The 17,990-nt window shown below is 38.2% G+C and overlaps 1 protein-coding gene across 3 annotated transcripts in view; it reads right to left on the bottom strand.

Moving 5' to 3' along the window:
• Slc38a1 (solute carrier family 38 member 1) overlaps positions 1-17,990 on the bottom strand; it is a 65,217-nt gene that overhangs the window by 9,933 nt on the left and 37,294 nt on the right. For all 3 annotated transcript variants that reach the window (XR_003582527.2, XM_027934070.2, XM_027934072.2), the window contains 8 exons: positions 8,885-8,958; positions 7,228-7,320; positions 6,871-6,952; positions 5,775-5,857; positions 4,276-4,334; positions 4,044-4,160; positions 2,734-2,813; positions 820-920 (listed from right to left, as the gene is read on the bottom strand). Coding sequence is in view for 2 of the 3 variants with exons in the window: in XM_027934070.2 (XP_027789871.1) it covers positions 820-920; positions 2,734-2,813; positions 4,044-4,160; positions 4,276-4,334; positions 5,775-5,857; positions 6,871-6,952; positions 7,228-7,320; positions 8,885-8,958 (689 nt within the window). In the remaining variant the exon portion in view is untranslated. The remainder of the gene's footprint in view (positions 1-819; positions 921-2,733; positions 2,814-4,043; positions 4,161-4,275; positions 4,335-5,774; positions 5,858-6,870; positions 6,953-7,227; positions 7,321-8,884; positions 8,959-17,990) is intronic.

Raw genomic sequence — 17,990 nt, 5'->3', positions numbered from 1 at the left:
AATGGGAATAATACAACTGTATAATCAGAGTAGCCTTTCTCTCCAAGCTAAATTAATCTTTAAATGTGTTTAAATTTTGAGGCGATTTTTTATGGAAAAAAATTCCCTAAAGAAATATCACTTAATAGAGATAATTGTGAAAATATGCCACTGAAACATGATAAACAAAGATGCAGGATAATTTGAGTAGGAGAGATTAAGTAGCAAAAGCAGGTAAACTGTTTAAAAGGATCAATACAAGTTACAAATAAAACCTTGCTTTCTTTTTCAGATTTCATTTCATTTAACTTTCTATGTCATTCCTTCTGGTCTTTGCAAGGCCCCAACTTCCGGTAAACACTTAGTGTTTTATTTTTAATTAATGTAGAGTGTCATGAGTGTGGCACTCTCCTTTTCCTCACTTCCAGCATCTGTCTCTGTCTTTTCTATTAATGGAGTCTGACCCAATTTTCAGTGTCAATTAGGAAAGTCTTCTGTGATGTAGTTTCAAACTTTCCTAAGACGGCATGCTTCTAAAATGCAATTTCTTATACTCTGGTTTCTCTTCAGATCGTATAAATCTTTCGCCTTTTACTAAAATGCAATTTCTTTTAAGGACACTATGAGAAGAAAACAACTACAGAATATTGTTTTAGTGATGATCCTATTTTGCAATCTACATAAACATGTAAAAGAAACCATCACCATTTTATGTGAAAACAGTAAAACCAATGAAAAGCTAACTTGGTTGCCCTGTTTGGTCTCCATGTCATTTTGTTATTGATTTTAACTAATTTATTTGTACATACCTGTAAATATGCATCGACAGAGATTACTTACCATAGAATGTCAAGTAGCCAAAAATGGCAGTCAAGAAGTACATAACAAACATGGCGAAAAAGGAGATATTTGAAACCATCTGCATTTTTTTCTGTGATCGACTAAAAACAAAGATAAATGAATTTGAAAAATTAAAAAAAAATGTATTACTGAACTGAAGTGCGGGGGCTAACACTGAGGAACATACTAATTTAACTTTCCTTCTATCAAGTTGGGGCAGATCTGGTCAGCTAGAAACCCCCAGCAATTATGCCAGTTTAAAATAACTTCCTTTAATACCAAATGGATGTTGTGAGGGAGTGATCCATGAACTACACTCCCTTGAGTGTTCTTCCCCATGCTTTTAAAAGAATATCAAGTTCTCATCTGAAGGCAGACAGTACTTTTTAATATTTGTGTTTATTATCTCCACACTGACTGGGCAAAGGAAAAAAAAAAAAGGCAGAAAAAATTCAAGTGCTCTTTCTCCCAGCTGCAGAGATCAGTGGCAGAGCTAGAACTTGACCTCAGGAGTTGTATCTTGAAGACTGCTGTGTGGGCTCTGGTTGGCCCATCAAATACCCCAAGAGATGCACCTGGAAGTCTGTGTATCTCCAGAGCAGGAGGTACTCAAGAGATTGCACTGGCGATGAGGGTGGGCTCTCTCTCAGGTCCAGTCTACTCTGGGGTTGGAATGACCCTTTTAAGTTTTTTAAACTGCTCAAATAATTAATCTACAAGACTGTATTCCATAACAGACCACAGATAGTCATAACATTTAGTTGTGTCCTAATACAGAATCTGGGATGTCATGAGAGCGTGGAAAATGAGGAAAATGAGCAGTACATACTTGAGAAAATGATAAACTAAAAGCAGACCATTAAATTGAAAAGATGATAAAGACATATTTAAATTCTCTAAATGTAGGATCACGAATTTATATGCAGATTTTAAATAAAAGGAAACATTTCAAAATTTGGCCATTTATCAATTAAATATGAAAGGAGAAGAATTGAGAGAGAAGTCAATGCTAAATGACATCAATATTTTTGTCTAAAAATGGAGATGAATAACTATATTGTATATCTTTTCTGAACCTAAGACTATTCCTTGATGACTATTTTTATATAGAATAATCTGATAACAGGAGGCTAAAAAGAAAACACCAGAGGAGATTTATAAGCTGGTCTTTACTCTTCTCTAAAAGGACAATCAAAAATAAATCCATAGAATCATCTTAATAATTTCAAACAACAATATTATTCTTCTGGGCTGGGGCTGTAGATCAGTGGTAGAAGGCTTGCCTAACGTGTCAGGCACTGGATTTGATCCTCAGCACCACATAAAAATAAATAAGTAAATAAAGATATTGTGTCCATAAAAATAATATATTATTCTTTCTAGTTTGTGGCCTTAATATTAATTTCCTATTGTCTGATTTACCAGCCTTTTCTACCCCAACCATCAGGGGAATCAAAGACAGTGCATTTAGCAGTTTCCAGATCAGTCTGAAGATTATCATTACTTGAAAACTAAGCACAAGGGACAAAAAGCAACACAAGTACTTGAACTCTCCTAAGTTAATACAATATTTGAAAACACAAATTAACTAAAAATCCCACAGGATTGGCCACTTTCTATATTTATGGCCAAAGAATACTGCAGATTTCTGGATTTTTAAATACAGTACTTAAGAATGGCAAATGTTAGTCAATGTTGAAACTGGATGATGAATCTGTGGTGGTTCATTATATAAGATTCTATTTATTTATTTATTTTTTTAGTTATTGATAGACCTTTATTTTATTTATTTATATGTGGTGCTGAGAATCGAACCCCACTGAGCCCCAGCCCATAAGATTTTATTTTAATACAGAACTTGTCCACTAATGAGGGGGCATAAAATGATTAAGATATAAAAATCAAATCTCTTACTCTTTAAGCTCACTGTAGATTGGCAGGACTGATGGGTGGCAGACAAATGCAAATGCAATGGTTGGTAAAGCATACACGGTCTATTTGAAAGAAAAAGAAATAAACATTAAGAAAAAGACATCTTTACCATAAAAATTATACAGCTCACTCCAGTGTTTCCAGAGCTGTTTTTTATCTGACAGCTCTTCAGAATCTCTGGATTATTTGGTAATTAGGAAAGTTTTGATCTCTAAAACAGGAGCAGCTTTTCTCAGAGGGCTTATCTAGCTCTAGCCATTAGGCATTTGTCACATAACGGCTTTAGATCTGGCCCGCCTACAGGGTGTTTATGCACTGCAAGCGCAGTAAACCCATGTTTACGTGGCATTAGTCAGTTACATGGCAATTTTCCTACATCACACTCTCACTGGATCCCCACACCAGCCCTGAACAGCAGAGAGGCCGTTGCTGTTCTTGGAATCCCTCGGACAGGTTAGGTGATGTGTTTAGGACTTCCACCTCTGTTTGACCGCTCTTTGGCTAGGTCAGGTGCATCAAAGAGTACTTAAAAGATAGCATCTAAAAAGAAAGCTAGTTCCATAGTTCACTACTTTGTATCCTTAAAGTGTGTGAGATAGAGACCTATTTATTCTCTTAGATTTTTTTAAACTCTCAAATTCAATATAATTTGTTATAGAAAAGGAAATTGATAGAGAAGGGAAGAAAACTTAGCATATCTCCTGTTCTTACTTTGTTGAAGTTCTATAGGAGACCTGGTCCCACAAAACCCTGGGAGATACAGAAAAGGATCTCATTTTGACACAAGGGACATGACTTGCCTAAGGACTGAAATCCAAGCCTGACAGACCACATAGTCCATGGTTCCCCATAATATCAACCCTATTTTACACTATAAACATTTTTTACATGCCAATATGTGGTGGTAGGTCTATATTTCAACTGTGCAAACTGAACAGATTTGAGGTATTCCTTCTGTCACCATCATATAAACGCAGTGGGCTAAGGATATCATACTTTGCTTTTAAAGCATCGCCCTGTACTCTACCTAAGAGAAAAGCTGAGATAATTACACAGAAAGAAATTTTCATAGTGAACGCTCATGGCTTGTCTTAAGCAGATAAGAAGTAAGGGGAAATATATTTCCATACATCTCAAAGGTCTCTGAATGGACTGTGGAATACCAAAGCAATGACCCCATGTGTTCTTACAAGAACTAATATACTCAAAACAGTGTAATTTTACAAGTATGAGAAATATATTGGCCTTAATCAAGATGTTCTTGTTTATCTTTAAAGGATAAGGAAACTTACCTTGGAATTGAAAGTAACATATTTTGGCGTACACATGTCAGCATTTGTTGAATTAGCATTTGCTGTTGAATTTAGCTCTCGAATACCACAGGGAATTTGAAATTTCTTGTAGATAACCTGGTATTAAAAAAACACCAGAGAAACTATATAGATTTTACTAAAGCCAAACAATGAATAATTGTTACATGGCATTGTACTATGTCAAAACCAAACCATTTCAATCAGCACTTACCACTATTAGGAAAAAGACCATACAGCTCAAGGAAAATCCACTAGTATACCCAAGATATCCTTTAAAAAGTAAAAAAAAAAAAAAATTGCTATTATTATTTCATCAATCATTTCATTTCTTTCAATTCATTATTTGAAGCCTAGCTTGGAACTCCAATAATATGCACACATGCCCATGTGAATACAAGATTTATTATTTGACAGTGCTACTTCATTTGGCAAAAAAAAAAAATTAGGGCTTTGAATAAAAGCATTATATTAGGTGTTTTGATTTCAGTGCTCCCTGGCACACTAGAAAACACAGATTCCCAGAATTCAGGGAAAAGGAGTCTCCCAATTTTGGCCCTAGGCCTGTGTGCTGATGTTCTCTAAGGCAGTCCTACAGGCAAATCCATTTACTCCTCAATCCTCTGTAGCTCTTCATCGTGCATTTACTGTGTGCACACTGAGTGTCAATTATAACAATTCTTCCCCCAGATGACAGGCACAAGATGTGAATTTCTAGGGATAAATGGCATATCTGAGGAGCTTTACTTGTTCCCCTTAGAATCCAACTGGGATTCTAAGAACTCCATCTGCCTCTCTGCACAGCCTCTAGGAAGGTGAAGTAAGTGGGCTCCTGGGAACTGCATTCTTCTCATCCCTGAGAAAGGGCCCTTCTCTGGCATCATAGAAAAGCCTATACCAACCCAGAAGGTAGAAAATTAAGTACTTAGAAGAAAACAAGTCTACTTAATAAACTTCATAGAAGCTATAGAAGTGTGACTTTTCTTTTTTTTAACAGGAGGAAAAAAACTGGTTCATAATTATTTTTGGAAGAACATTAATCCAAAATTTTGCCTTGAATTAGCCTGGATTTTAAGGAAATGCCTCTTAGAGGTTTTTGACTACACAGCAACCTGGCCTCATTACTCAATGTATGAAATCCCCTTAACAGCAGGCATACTTGTCTCCAACTCACAAGCATAGAAACAAATGTCAAAACCAAATGGATGTGACTTGGAGATCATCTGTCATTTTTGACTTTAAACTTTTTCACTCTCCTTTCAGCAAGGGAAATCACTGATATTGGCTAGACTCGAAATTTAAGAGTGATTCATAACACTTTGGGGTATAAACACAAGCAACTTTCTGTCTTGATATTAAATATGAAAATCTGTCTAAATAATCAGAGTATTTATGACCTCATAGGAAGAGAATTCCATTTTCAGGACTTTTCTTAGGGCAGCCTGTATATTGTATTATCATCCCCCAAACCTTTCCTTTGCCCACCCAGCTTAGTAGAGGGACTGCTAAGTCACATACTGATGTGTTTTCCTCACACATTAACACTGGGCCTGATTAATACTTGCAATTTATGATTCACTTAATTGTGACCCTGCAAGTGGAAGTACAAGACAATGTTGTTCATTTTTATGAGGCTTCTAAATCGTGTGGGCACTGTAGAGATTATGGGCAAGATAAAGGCAAGATAAAGATAAAGGCAAGATCTTTCCTTACCTAAATTCTTCAAGAGACACAGAGGGAGAATTATGCCAAAGGTAACCATCACCACCAGAACTCGGCCGTCCACATACCAGGCTCTGAAAGGCAGATAAGCAGCTAGGTTCTATGTTTTGTTTAGAAAGTGACACCCCTGCCCCAGGTAAAATTTCATGATATATTGTAATTCATGTTTATTAGTAATTTTACCATTGATATTTTTAATCATTATTCAGGTTTTATCCAAACACTTTAACCCAACCATTACTCCTTTACTACTGCTTCACTCCCAGGTAATGAAAGAAGGGGAATGAGCTTTGTCTCTCATTGGCTAAATGTGGCATTCCTCTGAATTATTTATGTAGTTTCAAAGCTGAATGCATACATTGCATTCTGTCAGATTACAACTTGTTCTATCAATTATTTAAAGAGAAAGTTCCTTTTTGTTTTGCTTGGCTGGTATCAGTGAGAATCGAGTCACCACAGGTAGGCAGTTCTCTCTCGCTGATCCCTTGGATTTGACCTTGAATCCTGAGGATAGAACACTAGGAACTCTGGCTCCTACAATTCTCCAAAGGAAAACAGAAACTAAGACCAATAAGAACTATTAAACAAGAAAGAGTCAAAACATAATTCCTATGCCAAAAGTGGCTGGCAACATTTTCCAGGGTTAACAACATCTTTAATGAGGTTTGTTCATATAAATTTTGCTCCCCAAATGCTATAAGCCTTTAAGTAAGAGGCTAGGGTCTTATTTTTTGTATTTTTTCATGTTCTACTTCTGTGTAAAAATATTCTATATCTGTTCTATTTCAAAGAAACTTGATATAGATTTCAGGCTCTTGGGAAAATGCAGTATCAATTGTTTGCAGCATAACAGATGATTCTACCTTTAAACGTTCATATTCAAATGGCTCTCTCTGCTTCCTTCACGTATATATCCCCAAAGAAATTTATTGTTGAACAAAGGTAAAAAAAAACAGCCTAGGAAAAACTCTGTTTCTGCAATTTTCATAAAACAAAAGCTTTGGTTAGCCTGCATTTAAATTAAAAACATTTTAGTTTTATTAACACACACACACACACACACACACACACACGGTCTATAACTTACGAAAATGCCTCTTCCTTTCCCATTAGAAATTTTATGGCAGAGGGTAGTTCATTTTTTACTATGAAGAGGTAGCTCAGCATTGCTGGAGGAAAATGAGAACATTTTTAGAAAAATAATACCAAGGATCATATTGCAAGCTATCTAGAAGAATACCAGCCTGTTCTTAGACTAACCTTCAATAAGACACAAAGGTAGCTTTAGCAGCCCTAGTGGGATATTTGTCTTTAAGTAAGAACGGCTATCTCTGCCTTACATTCCATGTATGATAACTGCTTGAATTGTGTGGACACCCCACTACCAGAATTAGAAAAGGCAATAAGTCACATACTTTATGTATGGAAAGTATGTTCTTTTTACCTCCAGTGTTCTGTAGAGAGGTGGCTCCAAAGATGACCAGCTTCCCTGTGGTGCCAAAGACTTGTTCTCCCAGCTTTTCATAAACCATGCAGCCTATTTAAGAGTCAAAATTAAGGACACAATCTTGTTGACCATTCCTCAAATTATTTTGTGTCTTTCTCAAACTCAGACAAATAGCAGCCAACTTGGCTATGCAAGGGTTAATGCATTACATTGATAAAATAACATCTTGACATTTTTAAAGGTCAGACATGATCACCATTTCTCCTTTTTCAAGCTGGCTACAGTAGCATTATAATTAAACTCTAGATCATATGGCTTATTTTAAAATATCTCTACCTTACTGGAGGGAAATTCCCACTTTCATCTTTTTCTCAGGTTTGGTATGTACTACTGAAGAATTGATTAAAAAAAGATCCTGGTGTTTGAGACAAAAAGATTCCTTTATGATTAACTACCTGAACAGATCAGGCTAACAAAGAATTATCTTCATAACATTCCATCAATCCCTCTTGTCCTAAATATAATGATAGGCTTCTAGTAGTAATCACATAAGAATTCTGATCATTCATAAAATTTAGTTCAAAGAAAGCCGCAGACAAATCTGAGCCAAGACTAATCTGGCTATAGCAAAATTCTAAAGTGATCAAAAAGCTCATATCAGTAGATACTAAAATTGTTATCCATTCATTAAAAACAACAACAAGAAAAACTGCCTGAGTAGGGTGGCACACACATGTAATCTCAGAGACTCAGAAAGCTGAGGCAACATCAAAGGCAGCCTGGGCAACTTACAAGACCCTGTCTCAAAACAAAAAAATAAGAGCTGTGTGTATGGCTCAGTTAGTAGAGTATTTGCCTAGCATGTGGGTGGTTCTGGGTTCAATCCCCAGTACCCCCAAAAGAAAAAAAGACAGAACAACAACAAAAAACAAAACACAACGACCTGTTACATTTCTTTATGACAGTTCCAAAAAGCAATATGGATCAGGCTATAATTAAACCTTTATTTAATCTCTCATAAGACTGGTGTTTAAACTAGACAATGGGTAGATCCTAAATTTATTACAAAATGTTCCAGTCATCTGTATACAATAATAGCTGGCCAATGTGGTTTTAGCTAATGTAAAAGTCAAAGTATTACAAACATAATCCAGTGTCCCAGGAATAGAAAATAAACACTTCAGGTATTACACTGCCCAGAGAACTTGAAGTCCTTGGTAGCTGGCTCCCTCCCACACTGCCTCAGGAGTAACATTTTCTCCTTGGAATATGCACCAAAGAGGATAAAAGGTCTATTTACTTTTTAAAACCTTGGAGGTTATGATATAAAACATGCAATCTTTGTTCAGGATTTATGAAGGCCTAAGGGAAAACAGAAGCCTTGAAAATGAAGTCATCTTAAAGTAGAAAAACAGATGCAACTAAGGGTTCACTTTAAATGACAATGCTATTTGCTCATTGCTCATGACAATTTAAACTTGAGTGCCTGTTTCTCTAGGCAAATAACACAATAAGTCTTCCAGTTACTGTAGGTCAAAGTAGTCTTTCTTTTTAATAATCAAATTGCTGAACAAAGAGAGCATCATTTGTTCACAATTCACCATGAACATTATTCACCCCAGCCTTAACAAAATTAGGCTTTTTCTCAGCTTACCTGTTTCCTTGGAACAGATCAATAGAAGGTTTATTGAATAGATGGACAGCAATGTTACTGAAGTCAAAAGTATCCTGAGGCAAAGAAAATAAATTCTGTTGTAATAACTAGAAAACAGCATATTCTGATCTTGCATTCTAGAAGGGCAAAGATTTATTTATATGGTTAACACTATTTGTTAATAGTATCCAAAATGTGGAAACTGTTAGTCACCCTGCTTTAGAAACCTCAATAAAAATGTCCTACCAAATAAAGAAGTGCTCATTAGAATCTGAGTAAGTCTACCAGTTCAAGTTCTTTATGTAATTCAAAGCCTAAACAGCTCTCTGGGAACATTTCAGTTGAGATGACTGTAACACCACATTGTGAAACAACACATTTTTAGTCTAGGGTATGGATAGTCTCTCTTTACATCTGGGTGAGAAACTGGTTTGGGGGTGGGGAGTGAAAGAAAAAGCTTGCAGGGAGTGACCTTCCAAGAGAGACCACGTGACTCTGGGCAACTTGCTTCGCTGCTTCCATCTGTGGATTGAAGACACAAGCCAAATGATGTGACCTTTCCCCCATGGCTATTTTCAAATCTATACATTGTACCACTTATCTAATTCCCTTGTTTTTTGCACGAGGTTCCTCTGAGATGCATACCCACCTCTTCCAGTGGGGAGATTCTGACAATCAAGCATAATGAAAAGGCTTTTTTCAATGATGAACTCATGTTTTTGTTTTAGTACATCTGGCTCATTATGAAACCCTTCTCAAGAAAATTTACAGTTAAAATGATGTGGGAGATTACATAGATTATTTCTGAATCCTTTGGTTAAAACTGACATGATACTAAAAATAAAGCCCATTTATTAAAAAGAGGGGGAAAAAAATTCCATTCCCCTAGTGAAACCACTCACTCTCTGATATAGCGAAATATAGACCTAGAACAATAAATTACTGCAATTGATTCCATGTTTGAGTAAATAAAGGCAATTATTTTCCTAGCAAGTGCTGTTGAGAGGCACTTGGCACAACATGCTGTTCTTGGCGGGGCTCCTACTCCTGATCCTCCCCCACTGCACACCTGTTGAACTCCAGGGGCTCTTGGCCCAGCTCAGAGGCCATCTCATAGGGCCATTCCTTTGCTCTGGGTGGAATGACTGTTCCTTAGTCTCTGGTCCTATAGCATTTTGCTTCTCCTGCGTGCAAAATGCTGTGAAGGAAAACACGAAGTACAGAATGGTCACCAGCTAAACAGATGGACTGACAGAAATTGGTCAGAAAACAAGAGAGTCAGAGCACTTGGGAGGAAAAATAGAAAACCCAACACTTTGTGTATAGGCCAAACTGTCCTGCCAATAAAGGGGAATTTAGATTAATTATGCTGATTGAGGAGATACCTTCAGATGCATATTTATTTAGCTTAAGATGGTAAGTGATTAAGGGGGGTGACTAAGATGGTAAGGTAAGTTCCTTACAGTCTTTGCTGGTTAAAGGACATATAAAACATTGAGAGCAAGTGTTTATTAATCAACCCAGTAGCTTTGACATATGTAATGAAACATGATTTGATATGCTCTGTGAGAGAAAAAGATACAGGATCAAATTGTAGCTTGATTTTTTTTTCCCCTATAAGATAAATAATATTTATGTTAAAAAAGTAAACTTTGAGTTTTATTCAGAGTTTTCTCAAGTTCAGGGATCCTGAACACTAAGTGGCGACTTCTACATCTGCATATGACAGACCCTGGAGGCACAGAACAGGACAGTATGGGCTTCCCAGTGAGGACAGGATGGATGCCATCTTAGGATTTTGTCATGTGCTATTCTGGGGTGATCATGTGCCCTAATCGGACTCTGCTGGGGCCTGATAAGAACAGTACAGGAGGTATTACTACAGACCAAAGGCTTTGGTATGACCTTGCAGAAAGATGTGCCTAGCAGGAAGTATTAATTACTTAGCATCTATATAATGATTTATCAAAAGCTCTAAACTTGGAAGAAACTAAATACTTAATAGCAAAAGAAATATTCTATGAAAACATTTGCAGTGTTCCCTTCACTAATAGCCCCTGGAACCACATGGTTGTCTCTTCACGCATTCAATAGTTGAATCTCTTAGTGGATGATGCTCATCAGTGGGCCTCTGGCCCTTGTCAAAGAATTGAAGAATTTCTTCATAAAATCCTGTTACACCTTTTCCTTTATCAGATGGGATAAGTGCTGATCAGAGAAGATTGGAGTGGGATGATTCCCGATTTTGTTCCCCACTTTAAAACACAGCAGGATGAAGTGCTCCCACAGCGACGGAAACAGTTCTGCTCCCATGTTTAAAGGACAGAACACTGCACCCCACAGGAAAGGACACACAGCGAGTGTCCCAGAGCCTCTGCATTTAACCATTCAATCTGTGAAGACTCTCTTTCATCCCTCAAAGAATATGAATCTTTCCTTTCATGACTGAAAACTAACATAAAACAAAACCTTTTTTTCCCCTTGTCTGGCCACTAAAAAGCAAACTGTGTATGTAAAATTCTAATAATTCTTCTAGGATACCAGAAACTAGCATTAGCAAGATTAAAATTTAGAAAAGGACACCTCTTTATTTAGATTCTTAGAAATAAGCAGTATGTTGTCTAATTGACTCTAACAGATCCCACAATGGTTTAAGAAAACCAAGTCGGAGATGCTGTGAAACACAGAAACCATGACATTTAAAGGAAAACACTGAGAGGAACAATGGGAGAGACCGTGAGGGCTTATTTAAACACTGGTGTTGAGTAGCACGATGCCCCTATTTGTCTAAATAGGTATTTGAACACATAATTATGGCTTCCTGGAAGAGAAACACTAGCTGGCATTCTTGAGTTAACAAAGGGTAACACGAGTAATTCCTTTTTTCATTTTATCTGGATTATCATTTAAGCCTCCACACTGTTAACCATTGGCCGAAAGTTTTAATACGGCTGGCACAAACACTGGTGGCTGGAAAAGGCATTTTTACATGGTACTTGGGGTTTTGAGATGTTGATATTTCATACGTGTGTCTGGCCTTGACTAGAGGGGATCTAGGGCATGTAACTACATGGCCCGTGGGGAAGGGGCGGTGGGAAGGTCAGAACTGTGAAGAATGTGATCAGGAAATTTTGTCTCCTGAGAGGATTGCTAGGGAACTCTAGAGGATTTTTAGACTTGAATCAGGGACAGACCTTCGCAGACTACCTCGGTCTAGATCTACACCCAGTACAAGAAACCGCCACACTCCACGCAAACATACAGGTACCAGATTTGCAAAATATCTTCTGAGAGGGGACCCAGTAGGCAACTTGTTCTGTTTCTGGATAGTTCTGTGCTTTGGAACTGAGGCTGAGCTGAAATCACTGCTGCTATTCTACCCTTGGTCCTCACTTTACCCTCAAGATCTGTTTGAATCTACCTGAAATCTAACCCCTCTTCTACCTAACAATCCCTCCGAAGGAGATTGGACACTTTGACTTAAACACCTCCAGACTTTTCAACAGTTCATCTTGTGAGAAAGGGTTCAGATGATTTCCTCTTCCAAGGTCTGTGTGCTGAGACAAGTACAACACTACAACTTCAGTTTCTGTCCAGATAGTGCAAAGCATGACGTGATTTTCGGTTCTCTTGAGTTGGACGTCATATTTCTTTTAAGGCAAACTATTTTGGGATTCATTTTTATGGCAGTCATGTCACACTTCTCATTCTTTTTGAGCTCTGGTATAAAATGCTCCTAGGCCAAGTCTGCCTGATTCTAGCCTATCCTGTCTACTTTTTTTAAGTGTGAAATTCTACATTTATTTTTATTACATTTTATCTCTCAAGTCTTGTGCTATCTTTTAAAATTCTTTTTTTTTTTTTTTTTTGGTTCTACCCATCTCAGCAGCTTCGTATCTTCAGTGTACCTTCATGAAGCCTCTGATCCTGACTGAATAGAACAAGACAATCTGCAAATGACTCACTGTCTAGCTGACTGCTCAAGCCAGAAGCCTGGAAGTCATTGTTGATTTCTTACCTATTCTCTCATTCCTCATACTCAATTCACAAGCAAAGCTCTTATCATTTCTACCTCCAGAATATATCCCAAATACATAAGCTGCTTTCCCTATCTCCACTGACACCAGTCCAAGGAGCTATCATCTTTAACTTCTGATAACTTTTACCCATCTCCCTTTTTGTACCTCCTTAGATCTATCCTTCACCCAGTAGCCAGAATCATTTTTTATTTTATTGCTTTTTTGTGTCTCCATCACCAGATTACAGGACAGGCCATGGTGACTGAATTCACCTACTTACCTGTTTACATTCAACACCAAACACACAAACAATAGACTCTTAGCTAAGAATCAGTGAACTTACAAATATTAGGATCTCGTTTGCAAGTTAGGTGAGTCTATATCAATACCTTGGTAAAATCAAGACTTATTTAGGATAGTCCCTGTGACCTACTAGTTTATCCAGATGTTGAAAGATGATGTTAGGCTGAGTTAGAAGGTGCACATCTGTAATCCCATCTAATTGGGGGAGTAGGGAACTGAGACAGGAGGGTCACAAGTTCAAGTCCAGTTTTGACAACTTAGTGAGACACTGTTTCAAAATTTAAAAAAATAAATAAATAAAGGGCTAGAGATATAGCTCAGGGGTAGAGCATCCCTGGGTTCAATCCTCAGTATCAAAAAAGAAAAAGTTAATTTAATGCCATTTAGGGAAGTTTTAAGTCTCTTTGGAGCAATATTTTCTGTGTTAACTGCACATAAACAAGCCATTTAGTAATTTGCTCTATAACATTGCTTGGAGTCCACTTTTTGCCACTTTTGAAAGCTGGGATGAAATCTGCCTACTTCCAATCCTCAGGGATACTCCTGCTCTCCATGAGTTCTTAAATATTTGTGACAGAGGTTTAAGATACATTTACTCTATTTGCTACTAGAAAATTTGACTCATATCAAACAATGAACTTCTACACACTTATGTTTTGAATCATATTGACAGGAATGTAATTCTTTATTCTTCCATAACTTACCCAAAGATTCTATGGATGAAGTTACAATAAATTTCATTTTAAAAATACAATATGAGAATAAGATGGAAAGCTTTGACAACAAACAGAACCAAAATATTTAAGGTGGTTGAAATGCTCTACACCATGACTGTGCGGGTGATTTCACAAGTGTAATCGGGTAAACTTATCAAATCCTCTCCTTTGAACTGGGGATTTTATTGTATATAAAGTACACCTAACAACAAAAACAAACAACCCCAGAAGACTTTAAGGGAGATGAGACTATATTTTTAAAAGCCTTGTTATACAGCAAGATTCAAGTGACATTCCCAACCCAGCATCAGAGCCCTTTCGAGGGGTGGAGGTGAAGCAGCTGTCACTGCTTTGGATCCAGAAATAGCTCAGATGGGGGTGTTGGGGCTGGTTCCCAGCTGAGTGCTTTCAACTCCTCCAGGACCCACTGTTTTCAAAAGAACAGAGAACCCATACCAGCCCTCTCTAGCATGACTCTCCCTTGCCAAAGCTGAAAGCAGCTAATTGGGCAGGTATGGGCTGGGACCTGACATTCTGCATTCTAACAAGCATTCCAAAAATGCTCATGCTTGCTGGTCCATGGACCACACGTGAAGGGCTGAGGTTTAAAGCCTCCCAGTTAGATGCTGTGGTGCATGCCTGTAATCCCAGCTACTTGGAGGAAAAATTTTAAAAATGAAACAATCTGAGACAGGAAGAAGACTACAAGTTCGAGACCAGCCTGGGCAACTTAGCAAGACCCTTTCTCAAAATTAAATTAAAAGCATTCCCCAGTCTTTTTAGCTTGATTGGTAGAGTGCCCAATTTGGCACTGGGTTCACCTGCCAGTTCCAAGAGAAAAAAATAAAATAAAAAACGGCTCAAGCTCTGGCCTCATAAATCTCAGTTGTTTCTGTTTCTCAGCAAGGTAGTCTGCCACACTGTCTAGGCCAGCGTGATAGCTCCATTGTCTGGAACATGGACCCATAGTTATCCAGGTCAGACTGCAATGAAAGGAAGCACCTAACCGCTGAATTAGTTGCACATTTTGGGGTTGATTTCTTTAAGCTCTCCTTACTTCACCAGGATATATATTTAAACATTATTTTCAAATTATTCTCCTCCATGTTGCTCTTTCTAAAAGTGATCTGAGGCTCAACACACTATATAATGCTTCCTCTTCTTTCTTTTTCGGTCAGCTGATCCTATATTGAAATATTTTTCTTTGTCCTTCTTAACTAGCTGGGCATCCCACTCATCCCACTGCTGTCATCTAGGAAGTCACTAGGGTGGTGGCCATCAGCATCTCAGCCCAGAGACTGGGCAGTCCCTGGGATCTCCTTAAGGGTTCCAGAAAGTTCTTTGACTAAATGTCGTTGCCATATCTGTTGGGCAACGTTGTTGGTCTCATAAAAAGTCATATTCCTATGTTTGAAGTTTTTCTATTTCTTTCTGTCTCTTCATGGTTCCTTGAGGCTTTGATGATCAAGGTAGAGGTAGAAGCCTCAATCCAGGCCTATCTGTCCTAAAGGTCGGCTTCACTATAATCCTCAGCCCTGTCTAGTCACCAGTTGCCTTGGCAATGTATCATCAACCTGTTTCGGAGGCTGATTCAGGGGTGCGATCTCAGGATCCAGCGTGGACGTGGCACCTGCCTTGCTGATAGCCCACCTCAGGCACAGAGTGTTGATTTCAATGGGGTCAAACCTGGGTAGCACAGTAGTAGCAGCTGGTGCTGAATGAACCTGGATCACAACAACTGAAGAAAGTTGCACCTTCGCCTCCTCCAAAGCCAAAAACCAAAGCCTAATTCTTCCTCTTCTAAATCCAGTTGGAAGCATAAAACTTCAACCATCTTCAATTAAGTGAGCAGAACAATCTGTAAAAAAAACTCCCTAAGCTAGAATTTTTAAAATGGTCTTAATACTTGTTCTGTTTTTATTTATGTCTGTCTCCCACCAACCCACAACCCTCACTTCAAAACTCAGATATACTGCTGGTTGAGCCAGAATATTTACAAGAAAAAATTAAAATCCAGTACCAAAGAACTAGATAAACCAAGGGAAGCACGTTGCTTTTTGGTTGATCATCTTCCTGCAGCCCTGACCCTCTGCTGCTGACCTCTCTCTCTCCTGCTCCTACCTCTTACCTCCCTGCTTTCCAAACTGTCCCTGCTATCCACCTGCACCTCTTCATTCATCTTTCATCTCTGTTACCTCTCATCGTCTTCTATCCCACCTCCCATTCCTCCAAGGGAAATATGTGTACGAAGATCTGAACAGAGGACAGACCTTCCTGAAAGTCATGGAGGGGCTGGGCAGCGTGGAGGACTCAACTGTTGATGGAGACCAAGAACGTGAAGTGCTGTCTGTCTGCGTGGTTGGAAAACTCAGAACCAGGACAGTGTGTTAGACAGTCAGTGGAAAAGGAAGCAGGGTACGAGCAAGTGAGGGACCTTGATATTTAATCTGGACAGAGAAAGAGGCACTGACCAGAGGTTCTCCATGAGCTTCAAGGCCAGGAACAGGTCCTGTCCTGTGGAAGCCATGCCAGGTGGGAGGCTTACATGAAGAGGCAAAGGACACAGGGAAAGAATCCTTTATTTAATGAGAGCTCAAATGGAAGGAGACGCCTGAAAGTGAAGAGAGGGACGAGGGTTTTGAGTCCCCTAGTTCATATGAATATTTTAGATATTCTGAAAAATTCAAAATTATCTTTTGCATCAAGTAAGTTTCTTGAACTTTATTTATTTTATTTTATTATTTATTTATTTATTTATTTATCTGGTACAGGGGATTGAACTCAGGAGGCACTCGACCACAGAGACACATCCCCAGCCCTATTTTGTATTTTATTTAGAGACAGGGTCTCACTGAACTTGCAATCCTCCTGCCTCAGCCTCCCAAGCCGCTGGGATTACAGGTGTGCACCACTGTGCCCAGCAGCTTTAATTTATTTTAATGGGAATTCAGTATGATTAATAAAATACTTTATTGGTTATTAGCAATGATAAATTTTAGAGTATTCATTATATGTCAGGTCTATCAAGTGCATTTTTTCTGGTGGTGGGATGTACTGGTACACTTTGGTAGTGGTACACTTTACCACTAAGCTACATCCCCAGTTCCTTTTTATTTTTTATTTTAAGACAAGGTGCTGCTAAGTTGCTGAAGCTGGCCTCAAACTTGCAACTCTCCTGCCTCAGCCTCCTGAGTTGATGGGATTACGGACATGCACCACCATGCCCAGCACACATTTTTTTTTTCATATTTCACTTATAAATAGGACTATTACATTCCTATTTTGCAGATAACTGAAGTCCAGAGAGATTAAGTATTTTTGCCTAGGGTCACACAGCTAGCTAGCATCAGAGGATTCGCACACCGGGCTTAGGTAGCATGTGATTATTTGTAGTATTTCCAAATTGGGCCAGGAAATGAAAGGGGTGATTTTAAAACGCTGGCCCAGCAGCAGGTAGGTATCAATTATTTGTACAATTCCTTCCATTTCTTTTCTTATAAGTCAGTCTAAACTCTTTGCTGCAAAACTTCTCTTAAGCTAGCCTGTCGGTTAGGTATTTTCCCTTGTCTAGAAAAAGTATCACTGATGTTCAAATCAAATAATACCTAATGTTAATATGATCCTAAAAAGAAAGAAGTATTTAAAAGAGGTATGAAGGCAGAAATAGAAGCTTACCAGTTTAGCTTTGTGGGGTTAAAAAGTTAGCAGGAAGTCTGAGCTTAAATGAGGAAGTTGTACTAGTAAGAAAGAAAGCCGTGTGCTACTACCACTTCCTGTTTTTGCCTATAGTTGGTAAAGCACTGTGGGTTTTGTGGGTGCTTCATTTATAACTGCTGACACCTCCTCCTTCCTGTTCTTGCATTCCATAAGGACATCTGCTGGTTGCTCTTCTCCTCAAACCTACATCCTTACCCTTTAAAATGATGCCCCCCTTTTCATACTCTAAAGGTGAAAAATTCCACATACCATTAAAATAGACAAATATGCAGTTCTTGGTGGGTATTTTGGACTTTTCCCCAGTAGAATTGTAGATGTGGGGTTTCATTCATACTTTGACACTCCATTTCC

This window comes from Marmota flaviventris, chromosome 3 (assembly GCF_047511675.1).
Source record: "Marmota flaviventris isolate mMarFla1 chromosome 3, mMarFla1.hap1, whole genome shotgun sequence".
NCBI lineage: Eukaryota > Metazoa > Chordata > Mammalia > Rodentia > Sciuridae > Marmota > Marmota flaviventris.
Note: the sequence above shows the minus strand (reverse complement) of the source record. Positions and strands in the feature narration are given on the sequence as shown.